The sequence below is a fragment of the Ranitomeya variabilis genome, chromosome 2, assembly GCF_051348905.1.
Source record: "Ranitomeya variabilis isolate aRanVar5 chromosome 2, aRanVar5.hap1, whole genome shotgun sequence".
NCBI classification, from domain to species: Eukaryota; Metazoa; Chordata; class Amphibia; order Anura; family Dendrobatidae; genus Ranitomeya; species Ranitomeya variabilis.
This window is the reverse complement of record NC_135233.1, coordinates 240,000,699-240,022,535: the sequence shown is the minus strand read 5'-3', so window position 1 is coordinate 240,022,535 and position 21,837 is coordinate 240,000,699. Positions and strand designations below refer to the sequence as shown.

Below are 21,837 nucleotides of genomic sequence, written 5' to 3'. Positions count from 1 at the left end.
CCATTATATCTATCACTGTACGCCCCTCAGCAGGGTCACGGACCGGGCCTAGCCACCGTGACAACCCCAGAGCTGAGACTCAGAGGCCCGGTACCGGGTACCCCTCGGCCCTGCGGCAGTGGGGGTGCTACAGAATCATGGCTACCTAGGGAGGCCTCTCTTACCTGACCTAGGCGGAGGCGTTTCCCGGCTTCTGGGGACAAGAACGCAGAAGATGAGAAGCGCTGCCACAATAAAAGCATAAGCCCTGTGCAAGTCTCTCCTTTTGGCGTTGTTCGGCAGGCTTGAGGCGATCAACCTGCAAAGGCTCAGGGGAAGAAGAGGAAGAATCTGCAGTGGTTTGGGAAAGAGAAGTACCACGTGTAACGGAGGATAAACGAGGAGGTCTCCTCTCTCTGACAACCTCATGAGAACGCTCCTGGAACCGCAAATCAATGCGAGTCGCCAAAGAGATAAGGTCATCTAAAGCAGAAGGAGTATCCCGCCCTGCCAGCTCATCCTTAATGCGGGAAGACAAACCTCGCCAAAATGCTCCCACCAAAGCCTCATTATTCCAACCTAAATCAGAGGACAGCGTCCAGAAACGGATGGCATATTGAGCTACAGAAAGGTTCCCCTGACTAAGGTTGAAAAGGGACTCAGTAGTCGATACCAGACGACCAGGTTCATCAAACACCTTGCGGAAGGTGTCTAAAAAGAGAATAAGTTGAGAAACCACAGGATCATCTCGCTCCCAAAGAGGGTTCACCCAAGCCAAAGCCTCGCCCTCCAAATGGGACACCACAAAAGCCACCTTAGCTCGGTCAGTTGGGTACAGTAGCGGGGATAATTCAAAGTGTAGTTGACACTGGTTGAGAAACCCGCGACATATTTTAGGATCCCCACCATACCAAGGTGGCCTGGCAAGACGGGGCAAGGGCTGTGGAGCGGACGCCTGTACAGGAGCAGAAGCGGCAGTCTGAAGAGAAAGAAGTCGATTATCGACAGAGGCCATAAAATTCAAAATATGGGACTGAGTGTCCCGTTGTTGACTTAACTATTGCTGAAGAGACGCCAACTGACTAGCGTTACCAGGGTCGGTAGACTGTAACGTTGCGAGACGAGACTCCATGTTCTTGGGAAAGGACATGATTCTAGTCTGGTTCTCCCGCAAAAAAAGTAACTCCTTTTGAGTGGCAGAGACACCAGCGGGGTCCATGGCCTGGTTATACTGTTATGCTGTAAGAATCAGGCTGCACTCAGATGTCACCCGAGTGCAGTCCTATTTAAGTGTGACGATTCAAAGAGGGAAAACGGAGAGTGGACCCTCTAGACCGCGACGACAAACCCCTCATGGACGAGCTGACCAGATAGACCGCCCCCTATACAGGGAGAGTTAGGGGCAGGCCCGTGAGGGACTATCGCCACGGAAGCTGGAGGACCAGGACAGGAGAAGACCAAGAAGAGGCGGAGATAGTAGGACCACAGGATAGGTGAGTACTGCAGAGAAACAGGACTGATGGGTAAAACAGGACTGATGGGTAAAACAGGACTGATGGGTAAACTGCAGCAGTACAGGGACTGGCGGAGGAACTGAGGAAACGCAGAGGCTAGCTGGATACAGGAAAGACAGGATAAAACCAAAGTCAGAAGGAAAACGAACTTCACAGAGACTAAGAGCGGCCAGGAACACCTGAAGGAACAAATGATAACCAGGCACAGGACGACAGCAGGAAGCAGTTTAAATACCTAAAGGCAGGGTAGCACTTCCGGGTAACAGACCTCCAGAACCATAGAGAGGACAATAAGGAGGACCGACCTCCAGGTACTAGTCCTCCAGGACCATAGAGGAGACGAAGAGGAGCGCCACCAGAAGATCAGAAGTGCACACGCGCAGCACTGAACCTGGTATGCGCGCGCGCACGAGAAGCAGAGGCCGGGAGCGAGCGAGGAGGCGGCAGCAGCGGTATGATAGACGGGTCCTCCAAAGTATGGAATGTTTGTTGTAGATTGGTACATTAGTATCACAAATACATTTGGTACTACAAATTAGAAAATATTTGGCGTATGCTTTTCATCATGTGTCTGTCTATAGAGGATATAATCTGTGTGCTCCAATTTGTGCCTTGCATGGAACACGGAGAGCACATGGACCCATTATAGCCAGTATTTCAGGGCACATAACGGATTTTCTATGGGCACCAATGGTCATGCGTGGAAAAAATTACAGTATGAACTACTTTAGTTTGTTTTCTGTCCATAAAATGTGCATACAAGGAATGGCTGCTCCGGCACTTGTCTGTGATTCAAACAAGCATGTTGGAGCCAGTCAAGTCCACCCTCTGCGGCCATCTGAACCCAGTCTAAAGGGAGGAAGATACAGGAGACTGCACATCTCGCCTGTAGCGGCCACTAGAGTGGAAATGTGGTATTACATGTTGTTTGTTAAAGTGCATATAATCAATTCATGGTCACATTGAGACCTCCAGGGAAATAATTATTTTTTGAGGTTGCTCTACCCTGGCTAATAGATGACACTATCCATAAACTCTATGTAGCCTAACAATCCATATAATCCATAGTAATTACTAATTAAGGAATTTTCAGTAGACGGGTTCTTATATAATATACTTCTTAGGTCAGCAGCACCCCAGCCACTCGCTGAGCAGGGCACCTGTCCAGTCAAGTGTATAGGGCCCAGCTGCAGGTCCCTTCACAGCTGACCCCATTCCTAGTAGTCAGTCCTCTACCAATCAGAAATTAGTGGCATATCCTAGCAATATGCATTCCCTTTTCTAGAAGTTACAAGGAAAAAAAGGGAATACGACTCTGAAGGGGTTTTCCTTTTTTGTAAACCCATTTTCATTTAATATATAAGGATCATCATCTTGTATTCTGAGCGCAGAGCAGCCGAAAAGAGTGTCTCTTGCTCTGGAGGACTTGTCCTGTAGTACACTGTTTTCAATGTGTAATGCTTATTTTCTCCTATAGGGGTGCTGTAGCTTAAAAAAAAATACTGCGTAGTTTTTATACACATAGTAGCGGGATCCCAGCAAAGAGACACTTTCTGTGATCTGCTTTTTGGCAAAGAGCCCTAAATTGTCTAAAGCAAAGAACCTTCACTGATTAGCTAAACATGGCATTAAATTCACACTAGTCATCGTCCAGCTCCCCATATTTCATCGTGTATAGACTTTTGTCTTCCTGCTGAGTTCACGAGCTCTTCCATAAAGAGGTGAGATAGAACAGACACCCCCATAGCCAGATATTGCTGTTTTGCAAGGTTTTCGTATGAAATCAGTCAAACATTATCCATGAATCCAGGTTTTGTTACAGCCTGACAGATATTTTTGGTTGGTTCCCAAGATCGCAGCTTGACGGTCTTTACCTGTTGACTCAATCTTGGAAATCGGCACCCAGTTGTGAGACTGTTGCGACGTTTCCAAGCAACCTGGCGGGCCCCGTCTCATAATTCAGTCCTCCCGGTGCAGCACGGGATCCCCTGGGCCTATGGATTTACATGTCATTTGTTTTACTTTGATTGCAAACCAAAACACTTCATGCTTACCCAAGCAAGCAGCGCTGGGCACTGGCCCAAATCAGTGCAAGCCTGTAGCTAAAAATATATGTCTGGAGGGGAATGTGAATATTTAACCCCATAAAATAAGAACTGTCCATTTTTTTTTTTTAAATAACAAAGTTATACATTATATTATTATATCAGGTGACCAGATGTAAAAGGAAAGATATTGGTACCGTGATAGCCAGTAGATAGAATAATATTTAGAATTGAGCGTCCTCAGTGGTTGATATTTTTAATGACTAACTGAAAAGATGGTAACAAATTGCAAGCTTTCGAGACTACCAGGTCTCTTCATCAGTCATAGACTAATGCAAATTCCGAAGAATCATATATTTATGCAAAACAGGGGACAGAAATAATGTCATAGATAAGACAGGTGACGTGAGGCAGAACTACCATTATGGGAGAGTGATAAACCGTTATGTCCATAAATATTCAGCAGTGAGACCCCAATGATCAGATACCATCTATTCTGTAGATAAGGGGTAAGTAGTTGATGTGAAAACCCATTTTAATACTAAAATTCAGGCTGCCTGCAGCCACCACTAGGGGACGGTCACTCGATTTGCCAGATACAACTATGCAAAAAGTATGTTTCAAGTTGGCTCCACCTAGTGGTACTTGCCAGCAAAACACCATGACTGTGTAAAGAGAAGGATTTTAGCTTAGGAGCCCCTCTGATCAAAAGCAACAGAAATAAATTCCCCATTCACGTTGTGTCCTTATTCCCACCATTCTGAAAATCACAATTTGAACAGAGCTGAGTTGCAATATTACATGGCCTATATGCAAGGGTGGCGCTGCTTCTGAAAGTAAGCAGTTCTGTTTTTCTATCCTTCTACGAACCTTTTACAATGAACACATTTTCTTCTGTGTGCTGTAAGGACCGTGCAGTCTATTCTGCATCCATCTGACCAAACCAAAAACTTTGAGAGTAAAAGAGTGAAGTCACCACTTGGCCTAAGCTTACCTTAAATCTATAAATAAGGATATTAAATACGTATATTGTGTCTCTGAGCCAAGGGACATGGTATGGTTTATTTTATAGACTAAAGAAATAAGGAATCCTTATTAATCTGGTTCCAGGGTCCCCTGACATTAGGCTGCTAATCACAGTAGAAGGCCCCTCCCCTGCATTGTGCACATGTGAAGTAGCGCACAATTTATATAAGACATATCTCTTAATTTTTGAGACATAAACTAGGAAACAGTGTTGATTTTTTTTTTTTTATGTAAAACGTGTATGTATTTTTCACCCAGGTTACAACAGCCATTGTCCTGAATTGTTATGGATCTGGATTTGCCTTCAAAGAGACAATGCCATCTGCAGGTCATAATCAGGTACGACATTGCTTTGTATTGAAAAGGAATCTTTACAACCACAGTAAAAAAAAAAAATTGGAAATTTGTCATCCAACCCACTGAATGGTGAATTTAACAAAGGGGTTAACAATGCCTCTTCTATTACTAAGAGGACTACTATGTTGTCATTACTAATTCATAGGTATCAGGACAGGACAAGAGGGTAGATATCGGTACACTGTAGTAGGGGTGATTAATGTTGCACCTCAGTCCCATTCTGAGTGTAAAAGACAAGTATATTAATACTCCGATTGTATTTAGTTCAGTGTATGGCACCTTTGGGTGACTAGGGGCACTTGGGCAATGACAAGTATAGAAAATATTTACCCATATTGCATTGGTGCCCTAGCCCTGTGGATCCGGCATCTGTCGAGGTTTTTCCTTGGTGACCCTAGCCCTGTTCCCCCAATGTACATGCTAGAAGTGTTTCACAGTCATCAAGTTTTGCAACTTTTGTACGACTAGAAAAACTGTTTTCCCCCTTAATGACCAATCTGGACACATTTCTGGTTCCCCTTTGAACTTTTTTAGCTCTAAAGAGGTATCGCCCCCATCATGTGTTACTCGCTGTAGTTTGAACTGCAGCACATTAGACTATTGCTCTGTAAATGTTAATCTTATCCTCGAGAAGATGTTTGCAACAAATGATCAAATGGGAAATGATTTATAAGTATATCAGAGTTTTCCTGCAGATGTCTAGATAAAGTTCTTACTAGTAATATTTCATGCCTGTGTCCCTTTAAACAAATGCTCTGCTCCTTATCATGTTGCAGATGGTATCTGTAACCCTCCTGTGCAGGCAGAAGAAATGTGCTGTGATACTAAGCAGAACTTGTCATGACATTCGCATAGGGGAGAATAAACACAAATCACTGATCACAATACAGACAATTGTATCATTAGATATTGCAAGGACAAAAACTTACAATATTATTAGGAAGTTTATATTTTGAGGTTATAAAACAACAACACATGTACACTTGGGGTACTGAATAAAGACAATGACACTTAGGGTACAGGATAATGACACTTGGCGTACAGGATAATTGACCTGACACTTAGGGTACAGAATGACACTTGGGGTACAGCCATATAATTGGGGTATAGGATAATAATGCTGATACTTGGGGTACAGGATAATGATGCTAACACTTGGGGGGTACAGGAAAATGGCGCTGACAGGTATAGGATATGGACACACTGACACCTGGTGTATAGGACAAGTGACACTGACATTTTAGGTACAGGATAAGGACACACTGACACTTGGGGTACAAGACAGATAATTTACATTTGGGGTACAGGATATGGATGCACTAACACTTGGGGTACAGCATATTGATACTAATACTTGGGGTAGGGGATAACCAAAGCACTGTTACTTGGGGTACAGGATAACAATGCACTGACACTTGGGGTACAGGATAATGGCACTAATACTTGGGGTAGGGAATAAAAAAAGCACTGACACTTGGGGTACAGGTTAAGAAAACACTAACATTTGGAGTACAACATAATGGCATTAATACTTGGGGTAGAGGATAAATCACTAACACTTGGGGTACGGGATAAGGACGTACTAACACTTGGGGTACAGCATAATGGCACTAATACTTGTGGTAGAGGATAACAATGCACTGACACTTGGGGTACAGGATAACAAAGCACTGACACTTGGGGTACAGGATAACAAAGCACTGTCACTTGGGGTACAGGATAAGGACGCACTAACACTTGGAGTACAGCATAATGATACTAATACTTGGGGTAGAGGATAACAAAGCACTGACACTTGGGGTACAGGATAAGGGCGCAGTAACATTTGGGGTACAGCATAATGATACTAATACTTGGGGTAGAGGATAACAAAGCACTGACACTTGGGGTACAGGATAAGGATTCACTAACATTTGGGGTACAGCATAATTATACTAACACTTGGGGTAGAGGATAACAATGTACTGACACTTGGGGTACAGGATAAGGACGCACTGACACTTGGGGTACAGCATAATGGCACTAATACTTGGGGTACAGGATAACAATGCACTGACACTTGGGGTACAGGATAAGGATGCACTGACACTTGGGGTACAGGATAAGGACACACTAACACTTGGGGTACAGCATAATGGCACTAATACTTGGGGTACAGGATAACAAAGCACTGACACTTGGGGTACAGGATAAGGACGCACTAACACTTGGGGTACAGCATAATGATACTAATACTTGGGGTAGAGGATAACAAAGCACTGACACTTGGGGTACAGGATAAGGGCGCAGTAACATTTGGGGTACAGCATAATGATACTAATACTTGGGGTAGAGGATAACAAAGCACTGACACTTGGGGTACAGGATAAGGATTCACTAACATTTGGGGTACAGCATAATTATACTAACACTTGGGGTAGAGGATAACAATGTACTGACACTTGGGGTACATGATAAGGACGCACTGACACTTGGGGTACAGCATAATGGCACTAATACTTGGGGTACAGGATAACAATGCACTGACACTTGGGGTACAGGATAAGGATGCACTGACACTTGGGGTACAGGATAAGGACACACTAACACTTGGGGTACAGCATAATGGTACTAATACTTGGGGTACAGGATAACAATGCACTGACACTTGGGGTACAGGATAAGGCGGGACGCACTGACACTTGGGGTACAAGATAAGGACACACTAACACTTGGGGTACAGCATAATGGTACTAATACTTGGGGTACAGGATAACGATGCACTGACACTTGGGGTACAGGATAAGGATGCACTAACACTTGGAGTAAAGGATAAGGACGCACTGATACTTGGGGTACAGGATAAGGACGCACTAACACTTGGGGTACAGGATAAGGACGCACTGACACTTGGGGTACAGGATAAGGACGCACTGACACTTGGGGTACAGGATAAGGACGCACTGACACTTGGGGTACAGCATAATGGCACTAATACCTGGGGTACAGGATAAGGACTGGACGCACTGACACTTGGGGTACAGGATAAGGACGCACTGACACTTGGGGTACAGGATAAGGATGCACTAACACTTGGAGTAAAGGATAAGGATGCACTGATACTTGGGGTACAGGATAAGGACGCACTAACACTTGGGGTACAGGGTAAGGACGCACTGACACTTGGGGTACAGGATAAGGACGCACTGACACTTGGGGTACAGGATAAGGATGCACTGACACTTGAAGTACAGCATAATAGCACTAATACTTGGGGTACAGGATAACAATGCACTGACACTTGGGGTACAGGATAAGGACGCACTGACACTTGGGGTACAGGATAAGGATGCACTAACACTTGGGGTAAAGGATAAGGACCCACTAACACTTGGGGTACAGGATAAGGACGCACTGACACTTGGGGTACAGCATAATGGCACTAATACTTGGGGTACAGGATAACAATGCACTGACACTTGGGGTACAGGATAACGATGCACTGACACTTGGGGTACAGGATAAGGATGCACTGACACTTGGGGTACAGCATAATGGCACTAATACTTGGGGTACAGGATAACAATGCACTGACACTTGGGGTACAGGATAACGATGCACTGACACTTGGGGTACAGGATAAGGACGCACTGACACTTGGGGTACGGCATAATGGCACTAATACTTGGGGTACAGGATAACAATGCACTGACACTTGGGGTACAGGATAACGATGCACTGACACTTGGGGTACAGGATAAGGACGCACTGACACTTGGGGTACGGCATAATGGCACTAATACTTGGGGTACAGGATAACAATGCACTGACACTTGGGGTACAGGATAACGATGCACTGACACTTGGGGTACAGGATAAGGACGCACTGACACTTGGGGTACAGCATAATGGCACTAATACTTGGAGTACAGGATAAGAATGCACTGACACTTGCAGTACAGGATAACGATGCACTGACACTTGGGGTACAGGATAAGGACACACTGACACTTGGGGTACAGGATAAGGACGCACTAACACTTGGGGTACAGTGACACTTAAATTCTGATTGACATAATCCATAATAATATTTTATGACTCTAATTGTTTTGTACCTTTAGAAATCTTGAGCCGCTTACAATAGCCATGGGTTATTTTTGCATGTAGACTTTCACAATGTTTTAGGATAACCTTTCTTTATGATTTTCAGTGGATGGTTGTAACACCTGAAATCCGTACCTGTCCCTCACAGCATGCAGTATGTCTTGGATCAGTCTGAGTGTGGGAATGTGGCATCAGTCAGGGTGAATATTCTATCCCAGAACATCTTACATTAGTTCAAATTAAAGCTTAATGTGCCCAATATGCCATCTCCCTCCAGCAATAGCATCACAACCTCTAGAAAAGTCACCACATAGCTCATGTTTCGGATCCTTATTATAATTTCTTACCTGCCATTTGCCCAGATCCTGCATCCCAAGTGTCTTCGGGCTCCAAGGAAGCAACGCAGCCCAGCGCCAAAAGGAATAGCAGTGGTGCCAGCTGGCAGTGCCCCCTGGCCATGTCCATAGTCCTTATTACTGGTAGGAAAATGCATCCAGCTTCTGCCCTTGTTCACTGGTTAAGCATCAGAGTTCGTGTAATATCCACAACTATATGGTCCTTTCTATAGTATTCTCTGGCTTTTCTCTATCTCCATTCTAGATTAATCAGATTTCCTATATCCCTTATTATGCAGCACCCCAAAAAAAGTTAGGATTCAGTACCTCCACTATTGCAATCCTGTACATCTATCTAAACCTTTCATAAGGATGCATCTCAAAAGTCTAGTGGTCCTTATGCTTTAATATAGTGGTAGTGGGGGTTCAGTCCTTATATTTTCTCTGGTGAGAAGCAGAGACCCCAAGTCCAGCATCACATCCTTCTCTGCAGAGCAATTCTGGGACTGCAGTCCATTCTCAGCTGCACAGACTTAGATACACCCACTGAGGGGCTTAGCTATTCAGGAGGGGGCTGGAGACAACCCCCTTCCTCAAATTGCCAATGTGCAGGTGGAGGGGAGGTGGGAACCACCTGTACAGTAGTGAACGAGTGGATACATTTAGGAAGGGGGTATAATGTCTAATAGGGTCCAGCTGTGTAATAGGGGGACATACAGTAAAGGACAATAATGGATTTCTCAGAAAATGTGGATATTTTGTAGACATTGTGCAGTGTATTGGGATCTTACTTCCTGTGAGTGTCAGTTTCTGCAGATTTGTGTAACGGAGAAATGTGAACACTGATTTGTGGTTAGTAACGGCATACCCAGCCGACTATGAGATGCTGACACCATAGATCATGTTACATCCGACATTTCACAAAACACTGTATACCCCTTAAACAAAGCAAAATCACTAGCACATTATAAACCATTGAGTCGTCTTCCAACCCCAGTAGGAACTCTATTTGTAGAGAATATAATAGAATTGTAAACTTTCAGCCACAGCTGCACTGCTATTACAGCATGCAATGTGTAATGCTTCATCACTCCTCTGGAGGCGCTGCAGGAGAACTGAGCATTTGCTTCTGGGTTCCTCCACAGATTACACGTGATCAGTGGGGTGCAAGCAGTGAACGATTTTCTGGGGACTTTTTGCAGCCCCTGTCTTAGCTATTGACAGTTTCTTTTGCAAGAATGCAGGGTTCAAATCTGGGGTATATTTACTCAGCAGGTCAGTACTTTTAGTGGGAATTATGTAATGCTAAGGAAATTTAAACGTTTTCTGGGTTCCCCCACACATAACATTTGACTTTCCGTGGACACAGGAAAAAAAAAGCAGCAAAGAAGATAATCTCTATCAAGTTCAATCTAATCTACAAATGATAAAAAGTATAACATTGTTATTGTTAACGTTGCATGTCAAAAGATCAGCTTTACTTTTTCAATTTTGATTTTCCCACAGGTTAGATGACTGGGTATATATATTTTGGGGTGTTTTCCTATTGCCCGGATGCAAATAGCAGAGTCATTGCAGCACTTATTAGAGGTAGACCCATGGGAGGTCGAACAGTGGTGTCCATTATCAGGGTGCAATTGCTGTCCTGGTTGTAGATCTGACAAGAACAGGGACAGGGAACTATAGAAGTAAAGCGTCCTGGGGAAAGTCTTGGCATATGTAATGGATTGCACATTATAGACTTTTTGGTTATATATCCAGAAGTGTTTCTGGTTTGTGCATATTGCAGCCTTTTATAGGAGAAGCATAGTTACTGGGAAGTACAATTGCTAGAAAGGTGCTCCTGAATCAGTCTTGATGGTGCCCAATGCTGTTCCCCAAGGTGTTCCGTAAGTTCAGCATGGGTCTTGGAATGGCGCTGTCATGGTGCTCAATGCTGTGCCCCAAAGCATTCCATAAGTTTAACATGAGTGCTGGAATGGTACTGTAATGGTGCCCAATGCTGTGCCCCAAATGTTCTTTGAGTTTAGCATGGGTGTTGGAATGGCGTTGTGATGGTGCCTAATGCTCTGCCCAAAAACGTTCCATAAGTTTAGCATGTGTGCTGGAATGGCACTCCTGATGGTGCCCAATGCTGTGCCCCAAAGCGTTCCATACGTTTAACATGAGTGCTGGAATGATACTGTGATGGTGCCCAATGCTGTGTCCAAAAGCGTTCTATAAGTTTAGCATGTGTGCTGGAATGGTACTGTGATGGTGCCCAATGCTGTGCCCCAAATGTTCTGTAAGTTTAGTGGGGTGTTGGAATGGTGCTGTGATGGTGCCCAATGCTGTGTTCCATAAGTTTAGCATGGGAATGGCGCTCACAGTGGTGTTCACAATAATGCAATGTACTTATTTTTGTTTTACTGCCAGAGGAACATACTAGTCACTATCGTCCCCTGCTGAGTAATGTGCGTTATATGAGCTGCAAAGAGAGGTGGGGGAATGAAAGTCACTCATTTCTGAGCAAAAGTAGTCAAATGTTCAAGCCCTTTCCTGCAATGGACGAGAAAAACTACAAATATGCCCTACATCAAAACTGCTTCCTATAAATCTTTCCAATGTGGAGACGAACAGAGCTTTTCTATGGAGAAAAATGTAAGTCTGAACTGGAAGGAGAAATTTCATGTCTGAGTGGATTTCCATCAGATAGAACATGGACAATGTGTAAACCCAAATTTACAAAGAACAGATAAAACAATGCCTAAAACAAGACGCCACACTTCTTATTTATTTGCCAAGTTTTATTTAAGTTCAAGGACTTTTTTGTTTCTTACAAAATTGGTAATTGTAGAATCGATGTCACAATCTGGTGTCTGGGCTGATTAGTTATGATTCAGACAACAGACTATTCAACTTCTAGATGTGTTGAAGGGAAAAAAAAGTTGTGTCCAATTTTCAAAATGTTTTTGTTTGTTTTTTTTTTCTTTCATATAAATTTTTTTTGCAACAAACCCCCAATTATTATCAAATATAAATAAAAATAAACAACAGATGCGTACATCGTATCAAAAAGAGTACGAAGAGATGTTTAGCATTTTCCATGCAAGTAATGTTTTTTTTTTGTTTTGGTTTTTTTTTCCCGTTTCTTTTTTTTTTATATATATATAATTTAATATGTATATAGTTTACATGCAAACATTAATTTATGCAAGGTACGGCCAGTTCAGTCTGGTTTGGGATGCAAACAATTAAAGTGGAGGATATTGTTATTATTTTTTTTCTAAGTGGCAACAACTCACAAAGTTAGTTCTGTTTTGGAGTGAGGTGCATTGTCTAGTATGGCTGACGTCATGCCAAAGTCAACAAAACGACAAAAGCGCCAGCCATTTCCAGCAGGAAGGGGGCCATTGCCCACCCAGATGCTGGTTTATCCCACTACAAATTAGTCTAACTTACATACAAACACCATAACAGTACAATATTTGATCATCTGTAGGGCAATAGAGGAATCAGTGTAAACCTGTCTCCACCTCTCCCGTCCTTTTTAAAGAAAAAGTTTTAAAAAAAAAATCTTACAGCGAGTTCTGCAAAGCGGGCAATTACTTTACAGCAAACAACGTAAACTCGAAGTAGATGACCTCAAACATCTCCTAAAATTGTGGACCCAAGAGTGTTTGCCCGTTGATGTTGCTGCCGACAGCTCCATGAGATCTAAACGAGAAGACTCTGATCAAAAATAAATTTCCTTGCCCTGGAGGACCCTACATCTTTTCATCCATGTAGACGTATACATTCAGTCAAATATATCAGAGACCATAGAAGCCGCTAATATACAAAAGAGCAATAACTCTGGGCTACCAATTTTTTATTTTGCAAAATGCTCCCTTGATCTGCAACTTAATGAATTACCCCTACTGGATGTATTCTTGTCAGTGTGCTTTCATACATAGCTGCCAGCTTAAATTGAAATTTTATAGACCTCCAAGAAAGCGTAAAATAATTTTGGATGCAAAGATAAGAAAAGGGAGGTTGGTGAAATATGCCGGCAATTTTTGTAATATAGCGTATCATACACATCACCTAAAAGTATGTCAATCGGTTTCGAGTTGGATGTGATATTTAAAAAGAAAGAGGTTTTGCAACACAGACTTACTAAAGTGTGTGCATTGTGAGATATAACTGTGCTTCGACCCAAAGGGTGAGTCACCTGAATTACCCATTATCAACCACTGATCTCCGCAAACCCTTCCCCCTCCCAACCCCAAAGTCCTTTGCCTTCATATTACAGGCCATTTTGACAGCTATGTCTAAGCACAGCCTAAACGAGTCATATTAACCCCCATCATGATCAATGCCTCACAAACCGCTCTGAAAAAAAACAACACATTTTACAGCCCAACAGGGAAAGTATGGACCAGGTGTGTGAGTATATGGATGAGGGCAAAGGGCAAAGGCCGTATATTCCAGCATATAAAACAACAACGTCCCAATTCCTCGCAGGTTGAGTGACATTTTCATGCTGCAAGCGCAAAATGCTTTTTTTTTTTGTTCATATCAAGTCTTTTTTTTATTATTATTTATATATATTTTTTACAAAAATGAAAGTTGTGCCTGTTTAATCTTCGTCATATGGAACAAAGAGACGAAAAGAAACATACAAAAGATTTGGTCGCATTTATCCATAAGCCTTGAAATGGTAAAGTCCAACAAACAAAGCTTATAGTGTTGGATGAAAAGGTGAATTTCTTGGCATCTGCTGATTCGATTCTTGCATAGCCCAGTGGGGAGAAATGCCCTTCTTTTTTCCGCATGCAGATTCACCATCTTTTATAATGGGAGCTTTGGATCTGTCAGTAGTACAGGGTTGGCTCCAACCAACCCCTATCGCAAAATTCAAACGGACACCTATCAAAACTCTATACATGTATGTACGATTGGTGTATATTGTGTTTTCTGTCCTGCTCTGATCAACATTATATTTTGGTTAAACACCATTGAAATGATGTAATAACCCAACCCTTAAAAGTTTGCCCAACCAATGGAGTATGTACCAGGGCACCAGCCCATTCACTTACTATGGGGCAGGTGGAAAGAGGTGGCCCAGCCCGGGTTGTACCATCCCCCTTGCTATATTGGGTTGCAAGAACCAAGGCAGGATCCCCTGTATGGAGGAACTGCATTGTCAGCTTGCAAGAAGGTGGGATATTGGGCCAAGTCGATAAACCCCAGGATCTCCTGTCCCAGGTGTCACCATATTGCAGGTGACCTTCTTTTCTTTATTTGCTATTGAGCTGAGCAGTAGGGGAGGGTTGGGGTTGAAGCAGGCGGAAAAAAACATGGTCTCTAGTATATATATTTATATATACATCTATCCTCATCTCTATATTACAAAAAATAATCCTTCATCCTAATATCTAACGCTGCAAATATTAATCCCGTATAATAGACAACAATTTGCAATTTTTGCAATTGATGTCACAAGCCCTTTCCAGGTTAAATGAGTTTTTACAGTCATGCAGATATGTTGAGAATGAAATGCTGGGGTAATTTTCCGAAACACCGTTACATCTGAGCTTTTCCAAAAAGAGACCAGGTGACACGTTGCTGATGTGTTTCTGCCGTCCCCCCATAATATAGATAAAATACAAATATACGTTTATAGAAATATCTGATCTCCAACGCTGAAAAAAAACAGCTGCAAGAGAAAAAAGATGGAAGTCCAGCGACCCCTGAAAAACTTGTTACAGTGATAAAAACCTTATACTAGTGTGTAGTTTATAGGACCAGACACATATACGAGTCTATAAGTGACGCAACGAGAAGGAGAGAACCCACTCCAGGCTTCATGCCTGTACAATTAACAGAGGTCTATTGGGGCCACAGTTCATTTGCTTGTCTGTAGATGATTCCTTTGATGTGTGCTAATTTTTAATGAATCTGCATCTTAAAGGGATTGTCAGGATTAGAAAACCTAGAATGTTACAGTTCATTCAAGAAGCTCTGGCTTGGAGGACCTGTCCATGTGTAACATTGACAGACCATTGAGTTATATCCTTAATGCATAATGCTTAACTTTACCTCTGGGGTGCTACAGGAAAATACACACTTTCCTTACAGTTCTAGGCAGTGAAGCAACCTATCAACTTATCATTTGGGGGCTTGTTGCATCAGAAAGCGTTTGTACAAACGGATACCTCTATATTCGGTATAACTACAATAGATGGAGTCACTAAACATCTAAAGCAGTGTTCTCCAACTGTGGTTCTCCAGCTGCTACCAAACCATGACTCTTATTACACATCTGTGTAATGCTTCATTGCGACTCTGGGGGTACTGTAGGCAAATTAAACACTTGTTGCCAGGTTCCCAGATAATCACAATTGATCGTTAGGTTCTCCCGATGGGAAGCCTATCATCCTTATAGTTGAAGTTTTGCAACAGCTAAAGACCACCAAAGTAGAGAGTGATCATTGGCATAGATACTGTACAAGTTTTTTCTGTACTAGGCTATGACAAAACGATGGAGAGATGAGAGGATGTGCTTATACAATGAGATGGAATAAAAAAAAGTCGCCCTTTTCACAAGACAAATATCCATAAAATGCAGGCACTTAGCAGTGAAATGACGTACAGTGCGACTTTTGCAAATATTGCATGGTAAATGGTGATCGGCCCTTTATATCTGCTCTATAGCGTATCATCGCTCTAGCTAACCCGTCTGACTTCTGTAGTATATACTGTGCTAGACATTTAATCTAGTATATGTAAATCCATATAATCTTTCCACGAGGTGATATAACATCCAAAAAAAACCAATCCAGAACAACTAAAAATCTGCAAAAATATATTGTAGAACTTGCTGTGGAACCTGTAAGTCTGAGGGGCCTCTGTACGTCAACCTCTCTTTAAAACTTGATGCAGTAAAGCAAAACTTCCTGCAGTCCCCTTACAGTAAAGCAAGACTTTCCATGGTCCTCTTTTAGCAAAACGAGACGTCCCGTGGTCCCCTTGCAGTAAAACAAGACTTCCTGTGGTCCCTTTGCAGTAAAGCAAGACTTTCCATGGTCCTCTTTTAGTAAAACAAGACTTCTTGTGGTCCCCTTGCAGTAAAGCAAGACTTCCTGTGGTCACCTTGCAGTAAAGCAAGACTTCCTGTGGTCTCCTTATCTACGTTCTACCTGGTATGAAATCCTAAAGTCCCTCTCACTGACGTTTATATCATGCCTGGAAATGTCTTTGGAAAATCAGCTTTGCCCTTTAAAATAGATTACTAATGTGATATATTATATGCACAGAATAGATACAATGTAACCCCCACGTCGTGCCCTCTGTATATCTCATATCGTGTTGTGCTTTCCATTTGGATCATATGCTACATGTGAATATAAAAAGGCCACATAGCGCTATCAGCATCTGTCCCGGACTCACTGAGTGCCTTATTGCCATAGGGCAAGCTCGATGATTGTGGTTCACTGGGCACTGAATGATTGGCACAGTGTTGCCTGCAGCTCTACGCAATGCAATGCATTTGGCACTAGGACGAAGAACACGTTGCCTTTTAACATTGTATGGCACAGGAAAAAAAGATTTAAAAAATGCCCTGCCGGCACGGCTACACTTCTTCTGCAGACAAGTCATACAATCATCTGTAGCACTTGGTGCTATGAAGATAGAAAATGGTAAGGAAATAGAGACTCCTGTGTGAGAGGGGATTGCTCAGTGCAAAACATGACCATTTTCGTAGACGAGACGGTATATGATATAGACAAATATGAAGACTTTGGGAACGAGCGTCTATTAATTGGCTCCCTGTTACAAGTTTTTAAATACATTTTTTTTTAAAAGAAAAAGGAATAAAATTGTTAAGAACACACATTAGTGCAACTTCGTTGACCAAATCATGTGCAAAGTAACACACACTAACCGATAGCATGCATGCTCAGACCTGTGCATTACCATAATCTAGGCTATGCTGAGGATAGGAAAGGCTTACTGGTGAGATTCAGGACAGAGAACAGATAGGTGCCAATGGAGTTCCCCAACTTGTTAGCGTGATGCAATGGGGAAGCCACTTACACTGGTAAAAAAAACAAACAAAACATTTCATCGGTAGAGTACACACAGACATACGAAAACACAAACTTCTCAAACGGGTTTCTGAACGTTCGTTTTCTAGCAGTCAAGGTAACGGTCACTCCGACATCACAGAATTCCCGTAAAAGATAGACTACTGTTATTTGTAGACATATGTTGAACCTTGGTGGGTTCCTCATTAGATATGGCATGCCACTGAGCCAGGGTATGACGTTACAGCATTATCATCTTGAGTGGACTCCTCGACCAACCAACAACGTTTTTTTTTCTGCTACACATGTCATGCTTGAAATTACTAATTCTTACAAAAAAAAGTCTACTGTGGGATCACCACTGGTGTAGAGAGCAAGAAAAAGTAGAGGTGTACAAAGAAGAACAAAACCATATGCTGTATTGTCATGGCTACTGATGGAAATTTGGGAGTAGCTCATATGTCCTCCACTGAAGTGGAGCAGTAAACTTGTGAGAATGGGGAAAAAAGTTGGATGATGAGATGTTGAGCGAGTGAGCTGTAACTTCCCATGAACTCTTGGAGGATGGCGCAGGAAGGTGAAGGGCTCGACAATCACTCTCCTGTCTCCTTTTAAGTCTATATAAATAAAAAAAAGGCAACCTCAATACTCTGTGGTCCTACTCCTCATTTACATCTATATCCTTCATTCTTTCCCGTTTCCTCATACTTTTCGTCTTCTGATTTACGAAGAAATAGGCATCTTAACGCTCCCCAAAAGGAAGACTCAAAATTACAATGCCAGGACAAGTTTTAACGGAGACCTGCTCTGGAGTTACTGCCCGTTCCTCGTTTCTTCCTTAAATTTGTTCCAGTGTATCCATGTTTTTTTTTCTTAAGGTTCCCTAAGATGGCTGCCTCCGCTCACCCGTGACGTGCTCTGATGTCACGGCGATCCGCCAGCTGATGATAAAACTCATCAGTAGTTACTCAAACAAGTGGCCCAACTTCAGCCCCTGGGCTTCTCTCACTTCGGCTTTCCTTGGAAGCGGGGATGGGCATGGGAACGTGTTTTGAGTCCCTTTGCTAGCACCAGTCATCCTCGTCTGCTTCATGGTAGTAGCTTCGAACTCTGGGAGCTGAACCAGACCCTGTACTGAGCCCTAAGGCGTAGTGATATCCATTGGGAACCCTGCAGATCTGGTGGGAATGGGAGGTAAGAGAGGACACGTAGGAAGTCCGAGAGGAACGTCCAGAGTTGCTAGCCAATGCCTCCTCAAAGGTTAATGTGTCCTCTGGCATCGGACAGTAGCTGTCTGAATCTGCTCTAGGCCCTAAGTAAGGGTCAGAACCGATACGTGTGACTGTGCAAGCAGAGGGGCTTGGAGAGTCGCTGTACATCAAGGTGTTGTGCTCTGATAAGCCCCGGCTGAGTCTTCCGGGAGAGTAACTTGGTCCTCCAAAGTGCACAGGGGAGGAAAGAGCTGTCCGGTAGGTTACACTGGGCCGGGGAGTAAGAGGAGTCTGGGGTAGCTGTCTCCGGACTGCCCGGCATGGGGTGCTAGCACCGGAGCTGGTCAAACGTGGACTCCCATTGGCCGAACCGCTGCCCTAGAGTGAAAGGGTGAGAAAGCACATCAAAACAGCACAGGAACACATGATGGCAGCACAACACAAAGAACAAGTCAAGAAAACGCCAAATAAACAATGGACGTGGACATTGATTGAGATTAACCATCATATAGATACATGGAGCAAATGGCATCAGAAGGGAAATAAATTAGTAAAACAAGGGCATTGAGCCATGATGAACCACACAAAGCACAAGGAGGCCAAAAGGTGGACGGAGACGCCAGTTTGGAAAAATAAAGAAGTAATGGTGTGAAAAAAAGAGAAAAAGGAGAATTTAGTGACGAAAAAGACACAATCCTGAGCCAACAGCTTTAGAAAACGACATGAATCATGGGTCATACCTACACAGAGCGAACCTTGATTCGCTATAACCTTCTCTCTTACTACATCCACATTAATCATCTGTCCTGCACTTCCTTGTGAACAGTGATAATTTTCAGGTGAGGTTATGTATCCTGAATCCATATAGTGACACGTGTTATCCATGTGGCCAAATATTAAATTCATGTTTTAGTAGGAGATGAGACCATAGCTCCACAATGAAGGGTGATAAGTTCAGAAGTGTGAAGACTGGTGTATAACCCACCCCTTATGCTACACCATATATACAGTATGTATGATGTGAATGGCTGTTTTGCTTAGACATTTGCAATTACTGTGCTGTATTATACAGCTCTGGCAAAAATTAAGAGACCACCACATCAAATTCCTGTCATGGGCAGCCCAATCTCCAGACCTGAAACCCATTGAAAACCTCTGGAATGTAATCAATAGGATGATGGATAGTAACAAGCCATCAAACAAAGAAGAACTGCTTAAATTTTTGTCAGAAGCAGTGTGAAAGACTGGTGGAAAGCATGCCATGACGCATGAAAGCTGTGATTAAAAATCAAGAAAGGCCGTACTGGGCCCCCGGCCATAAGGGGAGGCCGACATGACAGGGTGACGTGGCAAGATAGGGAGCCGACAGGGCTATGGGGTTTTTAGGTTTTTTCCCTAATGGGGCTAATATTACATGCTGGGAGGGGTAATGGCTTCAGTTATAGAAGAAGGGGGGCAGACATCTTAGTAGAGCAACCATTTTGAGTACCCACCTTTGTGACAAGAAGCTGTACGGTACTTCTGGGATGGAGGTTGAGGCCCTGCTGCAGCGTTTGCGGGACACAAGGCGCAGGATGGTTGCAGGCTTCAATCAACAGCCTGCTACAGGGGCCGGTGGCCGGAGCATCCCAGGCTCCTCTGGACAGGCGCCGGCCGCGAAGGTCTAGGCCTCCGGCACTCCTTAAGCCCTCATGTCACCCCCCGGGTCCGGCGCTGAATTAGGAGCCCCTCCGGGGATCCTCCGGTTGGAGACACAGACACTGGTCCAGTGGCCTCGCGTCACACTGGCAGGAGGAATCCTGCTGAGCGGCGGGGCCTGCAGCAGGGAGAGGAGTCGGCCTCCCCCTCATCTTCAGCGAGACAGCGCAGGAGGCCGGGAACCGGAGTGGTGGGCTCCGGCACTGGAACTGGGCCTGCTCAGCAGAGGAAATCACAGGATTCTAGGAGACGGGGGCCGTACGTAGTGGCTCCTCAGCGTCGGGAGTGTCGCGGGCGGCAGTCGGGCGGCCCAGGAAGCAGAGCATTGCCAGTTGCATCGCAAGGTGTCACCGCTCAGCACGGTGAGACGCTGGGGATGAGAACAACGCAGGTCCCTTTGGAGGGACACGGGCAGCAGCCGGTTGCCTCGGTCGCCAGGACAGATGAGAGGCTTCAGGAAACAGCTGGAGTGGCCTTACACGGGCATCTACAGGATGGCTCAGCTCCCCGTGCATCAACAGCGTCTGCTCCATGGGTCCCTGCACAGATGGGTGCCTTGGCATCGGACGTGGGCCTGAGGTCTGTGGGACAGGGAAACCCAGTGGCTCTGGATTCATGGACTTCTAGGTCCAGGAGGGACACTGGACAACTTCAACAGAATGCCGGATCTTCGGCTGCTGGGTTCACAGCACCCAGGCAGCTAGGTGAGATCGATCATAATTTTCTTTTTAACTCTTGCTTAGCTTCTCCAGAGTTTAGAAGTCAGGATGCGGTTTCTGGGGAGGTTAGCGGGGGTATGGGGTTAATTTTGAATGGCCTGCAAGATTTAGCTATGTTATGGGGGTCGGGGATGCAAAGGGGGGTGTCACCGTCATCTACCTGGTTACATGGTATTGGGGTCTGTGAGTGCATCCGAAACATCTGGGACTTATGGCAGTGCAGGGGTTGGGATAGGTGTTACAGCTTCTTCAGAGGGTAAGTGGCGTGGCATCTAGGGCTACCACGCCAGCCGACGAACTAGGGAGTGCAGGGCAAGGGGAGGTTGCAGCTGGTGATAAAGAAAAAGAAGATACGGTACATCTAGATGACGCAGCTAGAGGGGAAGTGTACGTGTGTTTTGAGGGACCACTGGGGGCCAGTTTAAAACAAGAAATGAGGGAAAAGATATGAAAGAGAGAATATGTGGATATATTTTCTTTGTTGCCACTAGAACGCTTTAATTTAGATAGGATTAGAAGGGAGGATTCTAAAAGGGAGGATGAGGAAAAGAGGAAGTATCGGTTAATACCAAGGACCTTCTCCAATTGGTTACAAGCGTTTGCCATTTTGGCTAGTGTAATTGGGGAAAAGGCACCCGAAAAATGTTCGGGTCTTTTCTGTTATTTGGATGCTATAGGTGAAGCATACCGGGTTTACGGAGGGCAAGGATGGTTGAGGTATGACGAGTAGTGATGAGCGAGTATACTTGGTACTCGAGATTTTCCGAGCACGCTTGGGTGTCCTCCGAGTATTTGTAAGTACTCGGAGATTTAGTTTTC

At 44.0% G+C, this 21,837-nt stretch overlaps 2 protein-coding genes and 1 long non-coding RNA gene across 4 annotated transcripts in view; 1 reads left to right on the top strand and 2 right to left on the bottom strand.

The window, feature by feature from the left end:
• LOC143805234 (uncharacterized) overlaps positions 1 to 9,812 on the bottom strand; it is a 660,557-nt gene extending 650,745 nt beyond the window's left edge. The window contains exon 1 of the mRNA XM_077284263.1: positions 9,352 to 9,812. Within this exon, the coding sequence (XP_077140378.1) occupies positions 9,352 to 9,469 (118 nt within the window). The 5' untranslated portion in view covers positions 9,470 to 9,812. The remainder of the gene's footprint in view (positions 1 to 9,351) is intronic.
• Positions 1 to 21,837, top strand: part of LOC143805242 (uncharacterized) — a 116,110-nt gene that overhangs the window by 21,615 nt on the left and 72,658 nt on the right. Inside the window, exons 2-3 of one of the 2 annotated variants that reach the window (XR_013221208.1) lie at positions 4,823 to 4,903; positions 9,111 to 9,341. This is a non-coding gene — a long non-coding RNA (uncharacterized LOC143805242). Of the gene's footprint in view, positions 1 to 4,822; positions 4,904 to 9,110; positions 9,342 to 21,837 lie in introns of those variants that run through there. The other variant, XR_013221207.1, reaches the window with a different exon arrangement.
• CACNA1B (calcium voltage-gated channel subunit alpha1 B) overlaps positions 12,471 to 21,837 on the bottom strand; it is a 386,102-nt gene continuing 376,735 nt past the window's right edge. The window contains exon 48 of the mRNA XM_077284262.1: positions 12,471 to 18,979. Coding sequence (XP_077140377.1) covers positions 18,455 to 18,979 — 525 coding nt within the window. The 3' untranslated portion in view covers positions 12,471 to 18,454. The remainder of the gene's footprint in view (positions 18,980 to 21,837) is intronic.